General features: G+C 37.4%; 2 protein-coding genes across 7 annotated transcripts in view; both read right to left on the reverse strand.

Annotated features, from left to right (window-relative positions):
• Positions 1 to 17738, reverse strand: part of LOC107227614 (dynein axonemal heavy chain 2) — a 732784-nt gene that overhangs the window by 393651 nt on the left and 321395 nt on the right. Inside the window, exon 17 of the mRNA XM_046746102.1 lies at positions 1171 to 1341. Within this exon, the coding sequence (XP_046602058.1) occupies positions 1171 to 1341 (171 nt within the window). The remainder of the gene's footprint in view (positions 1 to 1170; positions 1342 to 17738) is intronic.
• Positions 7747 to 17664, reverse strand: LOC124295598. 6 transcript variants are annotated; one of them, XM_046746106.1, is made up of 6 exons: positions 14931 to 15550; positions 13364 to 13435; positions 10457 to 10673; positions 9455 to 10275; positions 8611 to 8780; positions 7994 to 8397 (listed from the first exon to the last, which is right to left on the reverse strand). In XM_046746106.1, exons 3-6 carry the CDS (start codon positions 10656 to 10658, stop codon positions 8355 to 8357), a joined length of 1236 nt encoding a protein of 411 aa, XP_046602062.1. In that variant the 5' UTR covers positions 10659 to 10673; positions 13364 to 13435; positions 14931 to 15550; the 3' UTR covers positions 7994 to 8354. The 6 variants fall into 6 exon arrangements, 4 of the variants coding, with proteins under 4 accessions (XP_046602062.1, XP_046602060.1, XP_046602061.1 ...); XM_046746104.1 differs by having other exon boundaries at positions 8611 to 8767; positions 14931 to 15537; XR_006905491.1 differs by having other exon boundaries at positions 7747 to 8397; positions 8611 to 8767; positions 10457 to 13435; positions 14931 to 17664.

The raw sequence follows: 17738 nt of genomic DNA on the forward strand, positions 1-17738 counted from the left end.
CCGTTTACACCATAAAGGTTTTTACACCCAAGCAAATTATATTTCACCAAATTACTCGTGAAATGACTGTGTTGTTATTGAAATCACAACTTCTCAATCGTACTCGAATTCATCCTTTTTTTTTGTACAATCCAATCAAACGCCATTTTCTGTCAAAAATGCCTCAAAACCATAACGGAGTACACAGAAATAATAAATGAATACCAAAATCCGCAAATGACACACAGATTTCATGTCATCAACGTTTTAGAGAACATTTTTCTCGAAACTCAGGGTATCCTGAACATCAGTGCATTTCTTCTGGATTATGGACAACGAGAGCTTTGATTGAAGCAAAGTTGATGTGACGTGCGCAAGGACAGCTATATTTTTCAAATATGAATGACTTGTTGCAAAATAAAATACTATCATTGAGAGGCGCTAAAAGAATCAGCTGAAAATCACTGGAAATCGCTGAAGTTGAAACTGTTTTTTTATACTTTTATACACCCAGGCCATGCAAATCATTAACTGTTACAATGAAAGCATCTCATTTCATTTACAATATCCTTGTGTACATTTCAATTACAATTTCTGCCGGCAAAGTTATTCACCATCCCATATTTTCCATGATTATGCACATCTGGAAATAAAGACGCTCGATGCTTTTTGTAGAAGTATAAATAAGAAAATATAATACATTATGCATTATTTTGATTCGTTTGTGCAGTAAGTATCGTAAAAATTGAAAACTGAGGAGAAAAAAGGTCACGCACTAGGACTCGAACCCGCTATCCCTGTATAACGAGTCTGAAATTCTGCTGCTGCACCAACCGCTGTTTAAGCTATGCGATAAAGTACAAAATTTTTATACTGACCGGTCCGCGACAAAACTTTTATTTCCTAAACGCTTGGCCATCTAGTGCTCCCGCTTAAATGAGTTTCATTTCTAGTGAAGCTCTACATATACTGTAGATTCGGAAGAAACTGGTAATGACAAGGTCTGGCCCTCCTTTCCCTTGGGGATGGCCCCTACTCGTCGTCACCAATTTCTTCCAAATTCACAGTATATGTAGGGCTTCACTAGAAATGAAAGTCAGGCTAGAAACGAAACAAGGCTTTTTTGATTGGTATGAATCACGATATGAATCAAAATGTACGGTCATACAAGTATCCAATTCAGAAATGTACCTGTAGCTTCAATTGTAGTATCTGGGCACTAATATCATTTATGAGTTTTTCGTGATCTATACTTGGAACTTCAACACCAGGAAATAGATCCGAAGTAATCCCGATGAAAAGTGGTAGATCATCTGTAGTTAGTTTTGCAATATTCATATCTTTCATGGCCAAAATGATAACCTGCAAATAAAACGGTCCAGTATCAGGTTTTGAAATACGATTACAAATACACAAGCAGGATTGTTCCATACACTTTTCGTTTGCCGTCAGCCCAAACATGTACAGAAAAGCAGGAGTATATGGATCCATGGAACAAGATGGACCCGTTCGTTGGAAAACGAGCATGCAGTCAAATTGACCATTTGAGTTGTTCAGTCCTACCTAACCTAATATACGTAAGCAATATTCATAAAAGTTTGCATACCGCTAAACTGACTCATGAAATTTTCCACGTCATAAGTGGAGGCAATCCCAAGCCAGGTTTTACCCTACGGGTTGGCAATGCCTCCCACCCTCCTGGGTTCAGTCAGTATTTTACACGTTTGCTTAACCATCAAGTCAGTCGCCGTCTAATAGTCAAATCGTCGAGTCATCATCGAGTTTTCGTAAGTCGAAGTGCACTTTCACCGACAGTATTAAAGACGCAACTCCTTGAGTATACTTTGCTCTCGTATAACACATGCAGCTACATGAGTCACTTTGCTTACTTGCACGCTCACAAATTACAATTGTACCTTTACACATTTCGGTATTAGTAGATCTACTTGTATTTACGAACTTGGGATGCGCAACCTCATATGTGTATCACCTATATGTCATCGGGATTGAATCAATTACGTACTTTTTTGTGTTTAATCCTAATTTCGTTCACACGTATTCAGAAAATTAACACGTTATTCCAACACAATGTAAATAATAAATCTCAACAGTATGAATGAAGTATATTAAAAACTATCAGTCGATGTAATTCGTAACATTTGAAATCTGTTCGATAATATTTATACTTAAAAATTTCATCACACAAAACTTTGTTTCTTGCATCAGGACAGAAATTAGAAGCTGGGTTTATGAACTTAAAATATTTAATATGGGATTCTCCTAATTCTGACAAGGGAACATCACCAACGAGCCTCAGAATAAAACAAAACATCATGGCTACGGCTGAATTTTGACTTCACTATCTCGCGCCCTGCTGATGTTAATGAGAGCATCGTTAAAAGGCACAGCTGATTGCTAGAAAAGAACATAGAATGTTCGAAAGGAATAGTACAGAGTTGGGGTTATATTTGTATGCATTAAAATTGATGTTAAAAAATCTGTGAAAACAATGGAACCATCAGCAGAAACAATTATTAAGCGGTGGCAATTTAATGCAAGTAGCGCTGTTGGTTTCCTCCGACACACCACTACATTCCGAACGCGTTTGAATACCGTATCATTGATACGATTTCACTATGTCGGAGATTTTTCTCTTCCCTTCACCCAAAAAAATTATTGAGAACAGTGCTCTACAGTGCTGAAAAATGTTTCAAATGTTTTTAATACCTACAAGCATTCAGCTACTCGCTGATCATCGAACTTCAATATTTCAGTGAGAAACTGTTTGATTGAACACACTCTGCTCGTCACTTCTGCGATTTACCAAGGGGATTCATTTGTGTTCTGTATTGCCGGGTGAGAGAAGTTTTATGTAAAAGATAGCACATTCGAGACCTGCCGTACCCACCTTCAAGAATCCCCATTTTTACGTACTAGGCCCTCGTGTTTTGTTATACTCATAGGCCCTATGTTTCCCTCTGTCAAACTATCAGCTGATCATCCCGTGATGTCAAGGTTAACTGCTGAGAACAACTAATTACATACTTTGCTTTTCTAGATTGCAATTGTCTTGATTAACGAATATCGTTCGGTTGACCATTTGGCATCGGTTTACGGCTTGGCATCCAACAACGTTCTTTTATCGTAGCTTATTTGTCCTTCAATAGGTTGTGTGTTTTCAATGCGTCTGCAGTAGTATAGCAAGGAGAGTTCTGAGAACAAACACCTGATTTACCGACCGAGCCGCTCCGCGCATCCCAGACGCAAACCTTTGAACGTTACCCCCACTCTCGTCAGATAAAACGTGATCCCCGTACTGACTTGAGGTCAAAAACATGCAACCTTACCGACAATTGTATCGGTCGACGGTAAGAATCGCACTGCCTTACCGACAATTCTTATCGGTAGAAGATCAAAATCATGCTGTTTCACCGACCGAAGGTCACAGTCTCTATGTGGTGCTCGCCTGCCAACGGTAGAGAGCGCAGCAGGGGCGTGAGCTTGTTTACCGACCTGGATGTCGGTTACCCGTCCCGCATTCCTTTCCCACGATAGGACTGTTGATGTGTAACATCAACCACTTCGAATTCTTTTCCCACGGTAGGACTGCTGATGTGTAACATCAACCACCCCACATTCCTTTCCCACGTTATCAACCACGCGACATTCGAAAATTAATGGTTCTGAGAATTGTTTTTCACTTACTCGGATGCCGGTTTGATATCAACCACGTGACATTCTTATTGGCTTGTAACTGTCGTGTGAATTCAACGATGAATGTTAAACGGGTTCAGTCTAGACCAGAGTGCAAGGTCGACCGTTAGCCGCGGTACATTTAGAGCCATGAATCTGCGGTGTTGGGTGACTATCGCTCTAGGAATGCGAAACATAACTCGGTTTGAATACAGCTCGGTCACGTATTGAGAGCAAGGTTGAATCTTACATAAGGTTTGTATTGAAAAAAATTCTCTCTTAAGGGAGCTTTCCAGTGTGACAGCCCGAAAAATCGCTGTTTTTCGCGATTTTTTTTTTTAAAGAAAAAATAATCTAATCGGTCTGGTTTTTTTTTGTATATTAATTGGGTATTGAAGAATACTAAACAATTTTTTAAAGATCGATTTATTTATTAATTAATATCTATAAAAATGATGAAACAATTGTTGCAGAAAATGCACTTGGATGTGGTGTCCACGTTGGGGGTCACAATTTTGATCTGAAACAAAAAACACAAAAAGATTATTGATCGGTATATAATTGGCTTTCGTGCTATGGAGGCTTTTTTCTTTTTTTTTTTGCAAAAATGGCGCCGGTTTGAACAAAAAGTATCGATTTTAGCATTTTTTTTGGCAGTTTTTTTTACAACAAAATAGGAAGATGTCAAAAAAAAAAAAAAAGCTTCCATAGCACGATAAACAATGACGTTAAGAATATTGTGTAAAAAATTCAACTCGATAGCTTTAAAACTCTGCCCTCCAAGTTGGACACCGTTTTGAAAAATGCTGTTTCGAGAAAAACGCGTTCAAAGTTTCAAGTGAGGAAATTTTAGGTAAATCGTTTACTTACGGTCAATCAGCGATGCCAGGTCCGTACAATATCCCTTCTGCTTCTTCGAAAAGATCGTGCTCAATGGATTGTTCAGTCCGACGAGCTGTCCTCGCCTCTTTGCTATCCAGGGACGCCTGGCGGTTTGCTTGGATGATGCGCGCATTCTTGTACTTAGCGGCGAAATCTGCGGCGCTCGGCCCTGTCGTGCATCCCATCGTCTTCAAAATTTTTAAAATTGGGTCGTAACCTTCATTGAAGGTGCACACAGCACACTGCGTAGCGATTTCTACTATCTGCTTGCCACAGAATACGTGCTTTGGGGCTAGTTGCCACACACAGTGATTGATTGATTTTCAAGAATTTAGCACGCCATCCGCTTTTTTTTTGAAAATTGAGTGCGACAAAAAAATAAGTCGCGCGACTAATTTACGGCTAATTAACGGCAAATTATGCAATAGTCCGAATTCACATTTTCGACAATTGGCGAGCCAAGTTCATGTACGTGCGGGTAGGAACGAGACAATAGAAATAACAGTCGCACGGGCAGACGGCCGACGCGGCAGCTGTAGCGCTCCGTTGCCTTCTTCCAAAAAATGCTGTACAGTAACCGAAATAATCTGAATTTCGGCATAAAAATTTCAGGGAATATTCGGAAGAGTGTATACTATTCGATAAAACAAAAAAAAAAAATCGATTTTTTGAAAATTTCACACTGGAAAGCTCCCTTAAGAGCTAAGGTGAAGGTGAAGGTGTGAAATTATTTCATGAATATTCTTTGAAAAACAGTTTTATTCAGTACAATTTTTAGGGTAGAGTTGACAATCACTTCACAACGATAGTACAATAATTCTATTCAACAGTATCATAACCAGGATAATATATTCGCCAGGAATGCGGGACCGTTCTTGTAGACGCTTCTGCGCAGTAACACAAATCGTACACCCTCGCCTTTCGAACAGTATGATGATTTTGTAGCCTATTTTAAAGTATCAAAACGTTCAGGGCTGCACAGATTGCGTTGGGTATTGTATGCACGTCACATCTTCGAGACACGGCTGAAGTTTTTTGCAAGGTTTGAAGCGACGGACAGTCAAAGTGGAGCATATCGATGATTAGAACTTTCGGGACAATTTCAAGCAACCAATCTCATTTTTCTTCTCCTTTTACGTACACGGTTTCAGCTTTGCACAGCCTGTCTTCAATGATCCACTCAACTTCCTCAAACGGTATGGTTCCACAGCTCCAAGGTAAACCGTGAAAATCGCGTTCTAACCAAGAATTTCGGCTTTTGTATTTGACGTCCAGTGAATCCCATTTACAAGGTGGCTTAAAGAAAAACATTGATGCAGATGCTACCGAGTAGATTGAAATTATAGCCAATTCTTTCAATGTGAAGGTATTGTTGAAAGGTCTACGAAACCCTTGTATGTCAACGATAAGCTCCATCTTTGAACTGTGCGAGATGGTGGGAACGGGTCACCTTTGATACCAACTTTTTCGCCCCACCACTGAGCGGTTTGCATTCGACAATACGATCGTGAACATTCGAGCAGTACGCCGATATTTCAGCGGGAAAGTTGGCTTTAGCTTTATATTCAAGAGAGATGTCGTACTTCAAAGATTCGTTCTGTTTTGAACAGTCGATAACGAATAAGGGGACGTCTCGAAGGAATTCACTCTTTGTCAGCAACGGCTCGGGATTCTTGTCGAAGTAGGTAGCTTGGAAGTGTGCGTACATCTCGTACAGGAGCGCGTACAGATTACGACTTATGTTGAGGTTCAGGTAACCATACGGATAAGATTGAGAGTTCAAAAATAGCTTGACGTCCGTGATATTGCAATCATCGAAATGACTTGCGTTCTTGCCGGTCTTGTTCTGTCTACTTGTTTGGAAACCCAAAATGACGTAACGAGGGTTTTCAAGCTGAGTGGAAGTTTTCACAGTCCAAACGTGTTTCGATGTTGTGGGAAGTGAGGGATATTTGTACAATTCCCAACTGCGGAAGCTCATCGAAATAGGCGGATCTCTCTGAATGAAATTTAGTAGGTCAACTTTTTTCTGATCCGCGAGTTTCAAATACGGTATTAGCCATTCCACCGCATTGATCGTGATTTTGAATTCCTCCTCTTGAGTCTGCATGATTGCGTCGACGTCAGTTTTTGATCTCGTCAAAATTAACTCATGCTCAGCGTTGACAACGATCTTGCGGTAGTCTTCGGTGAAACCCAATATCATGCTGAGCGGTACCAGTACGTCAAAATTACCCTCGGCATCGGTGAATTTTTCCTTCTCTTCTACATCAAGCCATCCAGCGTTCTCCTTCAGCCAAGTCTGACCAGGGTGCAGGGAAGCGTAACCCTTCATGAGACTTGTCAAGCCAACGTTCTTGCTACTATTATTCTCAACTGCATTAATTTCGTAGCGAATTTCTTCAAACAGATGACAGATCGCATTGTGTACGAGCTGTGTGTTCACAGTAGCTGTACCATCAGGTTTGAGGAGTGGTCCATGGATATGTACCGAACTTTTGCTGGGTAATATGCATAAATCCTGATACTGAACGGTGATTCGAATTACATCGCTGTTGTTGAAAGTCGACGAGGCGTAAGGTTTGTGAGCGTGAATCTCGTAATGCGCAACGGATTCGTCAGAGACAACTGGTGTTCGAATGTTTAAGATTTCGTCCTCCACGGTACGTAGCAGATGATAAAACAGCAAAAGCGGATTCTTAGTTGTCGGAAATTCCTCTTCCAAAAGGTGTCCGTTTCCGACCCAGAGCTATCAGGAACTACACGTTCCAAGGTGTTAACGGTTCGAGAATCGATCGATGACTGACTTGATCGGGGCATGTCAACTTACTGATATACCCAATAAACAATGCCAGTATATAAAGCGTATGAAATTCGTCAAAAAAGAACGTTTTATTCTGTAGAATAAACGTGCAGCACCTACGTATTTTATTGCGAAGAATGTCCGCCGTGATTTCGGTTTATTAAACGTTTTTGGTGGACGTCTTACGATAGTTGTTCATATGCAAATTTTATACGTTTGAAACCAAACATTTATAAATCGTATCTCAATTTGTTGATAAAACGTATCGAAAATCCGTTATTTTAATATTTATGGTAATCGTCTAATATTTGGATATTGATGACTACTAAGAGACGTTTCGCAAGTACGTTTTAAAACTCAAATTATGAAGGAAATTTTTTCTATTAAAATGTGTTGACAATGTCCGTTTAACTAACGTGACAAAATGTTTTCTGTTAATGACGCTTTAATCTTTCATTATTTATGTCTAAACGAATATTATACAGTGTTAAAAAACGTTTTTAATTGGACCTCTAGACTTGAATACATAACGTATCTTGGATGTGTAATTGAAAGCGTATATAGTACACTGCTATAGAGGAAGATCATTTCACGTTAGCTAGAAACAAGTCTGGGTTGAGTTAGAAAGCGTACGAATTTAGTTTATATATGTGAATCGATTTTATTATATCTTTGTTAGAACGTTACACAAATATCTTATATCTATAAATACTCATTTATCAAAAAAAAAGGTACATCTTGTAGCTCATAGACACAGCTCAACCTACACTATACTTTCGTCTTCACGGTAGTTACAACTAACAGAAAACGCTAAGAATATTACACTTATATCAGAAATATTTATATGCCTGTATGATTTGTACTTTTATATGACTGTTTTTAAAATTAGTTGACGTTTACCACAGTTTCTTAGCCCTTCTTTCGTACATAGGTATGCCGTGATCGAGCTAGTTTTAACCAGTCTTTCACGGCACACGAAACACTGGTTTCGGTTGCATCACCAATTTCCTTCTTGCCAAGAAAGGTTTGTTTCACAGCCTCTGAGAAAAAATACATCAAAAGGAAGGTACAATATCACGATATTGATAACTGATAAGGAATAATTTCAATGTAAATTGTGATGAATCTCGAATATATTGGGAAAAAAGTTAACAGTTTGCATAATTTGAATAATAATGTGTGAATAATATTGTTTTCACACGATAAATCCAAGTAATAACTGTTTCTCGAAAATTTCATGAATTATTCATTACCGTAAACAGTTTCCATTGTCAATGTCTTTTGAAATGAGACTTTGTCCCTCCCTGCCCAATTGAATTGCATCGCTAATTCGTTTGTGAGTAGTGACCTCATTATAGCCAACACACATTGGCGACCGCTTGTCCCTCCAATAGAAGCCAGTTTCCCGGTCTGCAACAAAATACTAAAATGAATGAATGTCGAATTGAATTCAAAATATTCTTACTGTTATCAACATCGATAACAATTTTGACTAGTTGGAGATTGTCGATTCCTAATATTTTTTCAGCATTTTTTAACGTTAACCCTCTCGATCAGACCGAGACCGATTTCATGTTGAATGAAAATCTCTCACCATATTGATATTTCGATGGGTGAAAGCAGTTTACCTCAGGGTTTAGGAGTATCTATAAGGCCATCTGACCTTGCTTAATGGAACTATGCAGTTAGAACCCTGACCTTGCGACCGATACAGTTTTATGAAGCCTCAAAGTGCGTGTTGCGTAGAAGCAACATACGGTCCGAGAGGGTTAAAACGTTACGAACCGCAATTCTGTATGCCTGTAGTAATTTTCATTATTCCTTTGCAGTCAACACATACCGAGCGTATTCTTCAATGAGAGACAACCCCCTCCCTAGTGCTAAGCCAACTCAGGCACATGACGCGTACGTGAAGTTCGGTCGAGTGGAGACTAACATGGCCACTGGCATTCTATCCCCTCCCGGCCGAGCCTCATGTGCCTGTGTTGGTTTGCGCTAGGGAGGGGGTTGGCCCTCATTGAAGAATACGCTCGGTATTAGTACCTATCCGTATGTCATGACATACATATTTTGAATATGATTGCAAGGTCTACTCACTAAATAAGTTCGATGCTCTTCGGATTTCAGGATATTTTCGAGGTTGGAGAAGTCTTCCATGGAGTTAAGAGGAAGTTTTGGGAATTCGGCTGGTTTCTTTGTTACGTCGATGCTGACTTCCTTCTGTTTTGAGAAGATTTTACGTAGTAGCAGATGGTTTTGTTCAGTGTAGGATTTAATGTGTTCTAAATACTGCAGAGTTTTTTCTTCAAAGGTATTCTGTTCGCGTGATGTGGTCGGGGTTGAAGGTTCAAGTTGTGAAAAGGATCTTGATAAGTCATATTGCGTGGTAGACCTGATGATCCTACTAGAAATGTTTCTATTTGATGTTTCATATCCAGACAACTGATTCGGTGACTCATGGGAATTATCATTATACTGGTGCTGTACGATCTTGTGGGCCAAGTTTTTCTTTGGTGTCTGATTTTTGGTAGATCCTTTGGCTGAGTTAATGTAGCGAGTATTCTTATTACGGTTAGAAGTCGATTCATCGACTTCGGACGGTGGCAAATTCTCGTCAGCTGAAGAGGTGTAACCTAAACTACTTGAACTTTCACGAGAACGCTTCGTTTTTTTTTTTTTGTTACTAACGTGTCGATTTTTAGCCTTCTTCTTGTCGGTTTTGTGTTTACGTTTTTTCTTTTGCGGCTCAGGTTCGACATCATCACTGTTCGTAGCTTCATTCTCGTCCACGTCATTGGTAATATCTTGCTGAGGTATTACAGTGGATTTTTTAGCGATGTTGCGAATTATTCCGGATTCATCGGACGTGCCCAGCTCCAGTAGGCGCGCCATCGTTGCTTCGGTGTCGTGGTAGTCATCTGTTAGTTAATCAAGGAATATCAATCAATACCGAATGCTCATTGATTAGCAAAATTAATCACAAATGTACAATATGATCAAAATATATCGTCGTAACTCTTATCCAAGTGAAAATTAATATGATTGAAACATTCAATCCGTATACAATTGTAAAAAAAAGTTCTACGTTCCAATAATCACCTCCGGTATGCAGTACTTTGTGAATGGCAAACTTTGGCCATGTTTTTTCATAGGCAGCCTTTGATTTTACAAGTTTTGTAAAATGATCTTCAGTTTTTGTCCGTGGCCAGTAACATTGGGTGTTGTTTTCGACCAGCCAAAGAACTGGTACCAATGCGCATTCTCTATCTTCGCCAACCAAGAATTCAATCACCGCATACATAGTTCTGCAGCACGACTGAGTAAAAACATCGTTAAATGTATCATATTCTCTAGTCTGGTGTATAAATTTATATTTGATCAAAATTCAAGCACTTTTATTCCACTCTGAGCAAAAAGTGCCAGTTTAAAAGTTTTTAATTAGGACATCAACATAGGAATATGCAAGGTAGTATATAAGTTAAAAGATGAATCGATCATGAAACATTATGAAGATTTTGGGAACGCATGTCTAACCAATACTTGAACGTCAATGTGACGTACAAAACTATAATAAATCAGCTCAAAAGTGATGTTATGAACATATGGTAGAGTTGGGTATATTGGACTACTAGGTAAATTAGACTCGGCATATACGGTATATGGTAATAGGTATACGATAATGTTATTTTTTGCTAAACATCTCAATTGAAGCAAACTTTTAATATAAAAGAGATAATGAACCTACGATTCTCGGGAATGTGTGCGAGGTAGACATAGACATACTATACATGTCTTGAACGAATCCCTCTTCCTCGTACACATTGCCGAGAATCGTAGGTTCATCATCTGTTTTTTGTCGAGAGCTCGTTTCGTTGAGATGTTTAACAAAAAATAAAAATTTTATTTCATTTCGTGTAGTATCGGAGTTACTGCGAAACCATCTTTAAATGGAAGACAGACGAATTTATGTAATATATCATCGACGCGATAAGATTTCGCTACGTTGAAACTTCTTACGAAAAAAATCCCTAGTTTGGAAGATTTAATAGGTTTCTGATAAAGGTCTCGCTTGTACTTGAACGGAGTACCTATAATTCTATATTCTCCGGCAATGAAAAGGATTGATTTGATCACTAATATTTCTGTCCCACAAGCTACTACATTATCCGGCCTTTTTATTGATATTTTGAATTTTTTCGTTTCCAGAGCCTGACATTCACGAGAATTTCCAATAAATTTGGGTTTAGGAATAAATTTTTCCTGACAATTAGTTTTACGAATAGAACTTAGTTCTTCAAGTCGATTACTCAGCTGCTGCAGCGGCAAGCGTTTCGATCGAATAAGTCGTTTCAAATGGCCCAAATGATTTTCATACACAAAGCAACTGTATTCTTCTAATGGGCCAAATCGTTCTACGTCGTCTATGACATGCAGCAGCGAATGTACATTATATACGACAAAGTTTTGTCCGTATATCTTAGCACCTTGAGTAACGAATTTTTCGATCATATCTTGCGCGATGTTTCGAAAACGCGAGAACAAGGCTGTATTCGATAGAATATACACGGCGGCAGACAATAATAAAAAATGTTTGTACTTTTTTCGATCTAGCACATCCCGCATTACAACAGGGCCGGAATATAACAAGAAAAATCTAAATTCTGTCGCTTTCCATCGATGCAAATCCAAAAATCCACGGGGCTTTCGAGGAAACTCTGCCGGAACATATCGCGCCAATAGTTTCATTATACGTTCAATTTCTAACAAAATATCCTTAGACAATTTGCAATCACGTGAACCCTCGACCCAGTATTTAAGGAGCAACCTCTTCAAAATTCCCAGGTAGATTAAATGCATGGGATCTAAAGGAAATTGGGAGACTAGTCCCACGTAAAGATCTAAAAGAGGCGAACGTCCTTTAACGTGACGATCGTTTTCACTAGGTGCAACAAAATCACTATCTTTTCGCTTCTGGAATTCGGTGTCACATGGATAACACAGTTTACGGTTGAGATGAACTGCGCGAATCTTACACCTCTCGCAAGCATCCTTACCCGAATGTCCTAAACACATTTTCAACATAGATCTCGCGGGCGCGTCACACGCGAATAAACCAACTCTGACAAAGTATTTGGTGCCATTAAACTCAAAACCATTGGTGCTTAAACGTGACGTTTCTTTAATTAAATCTCGTAAATATGAAGATAGTGGCATCGGTTTACCCGTACCATAATAAACACCAATTACAAATGGGCTATCATCGATCATTGAAATACTGCGTCCCAAAATTGGCCAAAATGATGTTCCGCTACTTTTATAAACGGGAATCCCATCAATATTAAAATCAACTCGCAACGTATGTTCAGGTGACAGTCCTTTTTTGAGACCTGACTCGAGTTTTTGTCTCAAGCATTTCTCCAAACCGAAATAACACATTTCTCCGTTGTCTAAATTTAACGTTTCAATACGTCGTGACGTGTGAAGTAGAGTCCTAGCACTTAAGGGTAAGATAGGATGTGCTGGTTTCAATAATGCTAGCAATTGATCGATCGCGTTATGTGTGATGTTATTTGAAGATGCCCAGTCGCGCAAATTTTCAACAAAGTTCGTTTCATCATCTAAATGCACTTCATCGCTGACGGAACTTGAATTATCTTCAGAACTGTACAACGTAGCTTTGATGCTATCTATGTCACTTTCGATGTCTTTGAAATCTTTATTATCGCGGTTCGAATTAGAGTTTTCTTCATTCTGTTCATTACTTTGATGGATATGATCAACATCATAATCGCTATCTATAGAGTGCACATATTCTCCGATACAAGACACATGTTCATGACTAGCATCTTTTAATTGTGATTTCGTAAGGTGCTCGAGTGCACAATTATTGCCTGCAATACTCAGTAATACTTTACGAGTATTTATAGCTGTTTTGCGACGCAAATGTCGTTTACTCAGAACTTTTAAATCATGAGGCATGTTATAAAACTAAATAATAATACACACCAGACAAGAAATGATGTACGCTTTAACGTGCTTGCCTTATTTGTCGTAAATATCCGCACACCACTCTGAAAACTAAAAGTTAAATGAACCTAATGAACGTAGTACGTGAGTCAATACAGAAGATTCATAGCAATAAAGCTTTTACACGAGTTAGCGCAACAATTTATATAAAATTTTATTGAAAATTAAGTAATTTGATCAAAAATGCTGTTTCGTGTATATTTTCTTGGATTTGGGCTAAATAAATATTAAAAAGGCATTTGTAGCCGAACAATTTTGTAAACACGAATAAAAAACGTGGTCAGCTACCCATCGAACGTATATAATACGCAGGTAATGAGTAGTTTCATTCTATTGGATTTGACTCTGACATTTACCGATAAACGCATAGTATACTCATGATTTACGTTCAGTAGTAGGAATCGTGATATATTTCAGGACTAGATAGTACTGTTACTAATATTATTATTCTATAGTACTTATAGTTCTATGTATCGCTATTTATTGTTACTACAAATTAAACAAGATCGTAGTTTAACGTTGAACCAATTCTGGGCCGATGTCCTGCTTATATTCTAATACTTTTCGAATAGTATATCATGACGCCTACTACTGAACGTAAATCATGAGTATACTATACGTTTATCGGTAAAGATCAAAGTCAAATCCAATGGAATAAAATTACTTGTTACGAATTTCCTGCGTATTATATACGTTTGATGGGTAGATGACCACTATTTTTACCAGTGTTTACAAAATTATTCAGGTGCAAATCCCTTTTTAATATTTATTCAGCCCAAATCCAAGAAAATATACACAAAACAGAATTTTGGATCAAAATACATAATTTTTAATAAACCTCTATATAAGTTGTTGCACTAACTGGTGAAAAAGCTTTATTGCTACGGATCTTCTCTATTGTCTCTATTGTCTAACATGACCGTCTTCTTCTGATGGATAATAATTGTTATTTTCAATTGAAGGGAAAAGAAAATAAAAAATATTGTCAAAATAATATTTCTGTGATTTCGATGGCACAGAAATATTTACGTGGCTGTATTACTATACTTTGTTACTTTGGAAGATGCTACGAGTTCATATGTATGTTATAGATATGTTGAAACGGTATCTAAAAAAATAATAAACACGAAACCGATTTCAAACAATACAGAGCAAAAGTTACTAATAACCGCATGATCACATGGGATGATTATTAACATGAAGTTTTCCTCAAATTCGACAAGAACTAATATAATTAACCTATAATATACGTATCATAGTAAACTTAACACATATAAATAACGTTTAAAAACAGTTCAAAAATATTCATGAACGTTATATAATAAACAATAAACTATTCCATATTTTTATGGTACATCGTTTGGTTTAGAGAAAAAGACGCAGAACATTACACATAGTTTCTTTTGAAGAAAGAAAAGAAAGGAAAGAAAAAAATACAGAAGAGACAGAATTTGAGTTGCAAAACACATTATTTTTTCAACCAAGAATGCTCGATGTATTAAGACAAAATACCACCATATTTGGAAAAATATGTAGTTGTACTTACCAGCGTTATTTAATGACGAATTTGCTTCTTCCGTCTAGGCCGCAGATTAACAATAGCTTCTCACCTTTTTTGCTACACGATCACCGATCGATCCGAGCACCTCCGCATTCGGTTGACGAATAACGCCATAACCAGCGCCTGAGGCCAGTTGCAAGGGTGGGGATGAATATAGGCTCCCAGACAAAGACAAAGATAGAGGAGACGCAAGAGCGACAGAGAGATCGTGCCCAAAAGGGAATCAACTTTGCCATATATGCCCGTGTTATTCCGAGCTGTCCTTGTCTTACCACTCGCTATACTTACACTTACTGTATGAATGCGCGGTCCATGGGATAAGTTCTGTCTCTACATATAATTATTGCGCTCTTACTCTAGCTTGCAGCGTTACCGACGCTGACGCACCAGAGCAGGAGAATAATATATCAGTAGTGACACAATGTATAACGCACAGAACTCCGATAAAATAGCGCGAAAAATAAACGTACAAACGACGTTAAAAATGCGACAGGATATGATGAACGCTTGTTTTAGCAAGTACTCATACAAGATATTGAAGTCTTGACGTAATTCGTGCCAAATAATGAGATTTAATATATTATAATATGATAACCAATATTGTGAAATAATTATAAAAATGTACAATAAATTATTATTCTTGGTACGAAATTATTCACGTTTCGGACACTTCTTTATTCTCTTCCTTTTATTGGTTATATCTATGTTCCATGCACCGGTAAATGAATACAAGATCAGTGTTCAGCTTTAGTTACCACATAATATTGGCATCAAAATAACGGGTAATTAAAGTCCATTTTTCGGAAACTAATTATAAGATAATCAACTGATTTGGCCACCGCTTGGCATCAGGCGGTTCCGCATACATGAATACTAAAAGTGCGTTCATAATCTGAATATTGTACTCAACGTTGAATTTTCCTCAATCGTGTTGAAGTAAAACAAGTATGAACCCATTTGATCAAATATACATATTATACAATTCAATGTATCTTGAAAATAGTCCGATATTGAATAAATTTCATAAACGGTTATTGAACGTAGATCACAAGTAGCAGTAAAACGTGAACAATAATCGTTGAAAAAATACGTTCATCAAACGATGAATATATTTCTGTGCAATAGTGGAAAACCGCAATAATTAAGCGCTTAATTGGGGTTGCTGGTAGTTGTATGATGAATGTACAATATATATATATATATATATATATATATATATATATATTAGGGTGTGTCGAAAATGAACTTTTTTTTTTCTTCGCTCCTACCACTCAAAACTTTAGGTTTTGACATTAAAGAGGTCCTCGTTCAAGGAGGGCGCTGTAGCTTGAAGTTTAGAAGTCGCTCAACGAGGATTTAGGTTTCCCATCTAATTAACACGTAAAAAATATTGTTTTTCGTTCAAAATGATGTCAGGCATCCAAAAAATTGGCGATTTCTGTGCTTCTTGGCTTATTTGAAAGCATGACTCATCCCCTAAACGATGATAGGTCGTTTTTCGACTTACCTTGTACCAATTTTTTTTACGCCACTTTTCGACCACAATAGTCACTTTTTCAAGTTTACAAAGTCTCCAATGTATCAATGAGTTCAAAATGAATTGCTACAAGTATTGATTCTTGATTCGAATATAAATAACCAATTCCAAAAATTAGTGAAACATACAAAATTTCTCAAAATAAACATGGTTTTTTGAATAAAATTGAAGATACGGAATTTACCAATTTTTAGAATTGGTTATTTATATTCGAATCAAGAATCAATACTTGTAGCAATTCATTTTGGACTCATTGATACCTTGGAGACTTTGTAAACTTGAAAAAGTGACTATTGTGGTCGAAAAGTGGCGTAAAAAAAAATTGGAACAAGGTAAGTCGAAAAACGACCTATCATCGTTTAGGGGATGAGTCATGCTTTCAAATAAGCCAAGAAATACAGACATCGCCAATTTTATGGTTGCCTGACATCATTTTGAACGAAAAACAATATTTTTTACGTGTTAATTAGATGGGAAACCTAAATCCTCGTTGAGCGACTTCTAAACTTCAAGCTACAGCGCCCTCCTTGAACGAGGACCTCTTTAATGTCAAAACCTAAAGTTTTGAGTGGTAGGAGCGAAGAAAAAAAAAAAGTTCATTTTCGACACACCCTAATATATATATATATAGATGTTGTAGACACCAAGATTGAAAATGAATTTCATAAACGTCTATCACGCGTAGATCAGAAATACCAATAAAACGTACATTATAATAGTCGAAGATATACGTTCATAAAACAATCAATATACTGCTGTGCAATGGTGAATAGGAAGTATGATAAACGTCTAATTAAAGTTGCTGGCAGTTGTGTCATGAATGAATATTATATGTTGTGATTACCAAAATCATAAACGAATTTCGTGAACGTTAATAGCTCGTAATTTGTAAATTCAAATGAAACGATTCTGATAAAACGTTGAAAGATGGAGTACCAACATCGTTAAACATATAAGTTTTAAACGATTTTCGTACGAATAATGAACAAATATACTATACGTTGCTTTTGCTATAATAATACGTATTTTAAACTTCTGTATAATGAAATACGCATAATAAACAGAGTAATCATACGAATAATATCCATCCGAAATATTACAGTATATGTGATACGGTTGAATTTTATACTTATACCATTATTAAACGACTTCGACGTTTCATATACGAAATTTATACTGGTGTGTGTTTATTGGGTACCTACTCTTTAACAGTCTGTTATATACAATTACCATCGTTTATTGCGATTTGATAGGTA

This window comes from Neodiprion lecontei, chromosome 7 (assembly GCF_021901455.1).
Source record: "Neodiprion lecontei isolate iyNeoLeco1 chromosome 7, iyNeoLeco1.1, whole genome shotgun sequence".
NCBI classification, from domain to species: Eukaryota; Metazoa; Arthropoda; class Insecta; order Hymenoptera; family Diprionidae; genus Neodiprion; species Neodiprion lecontei.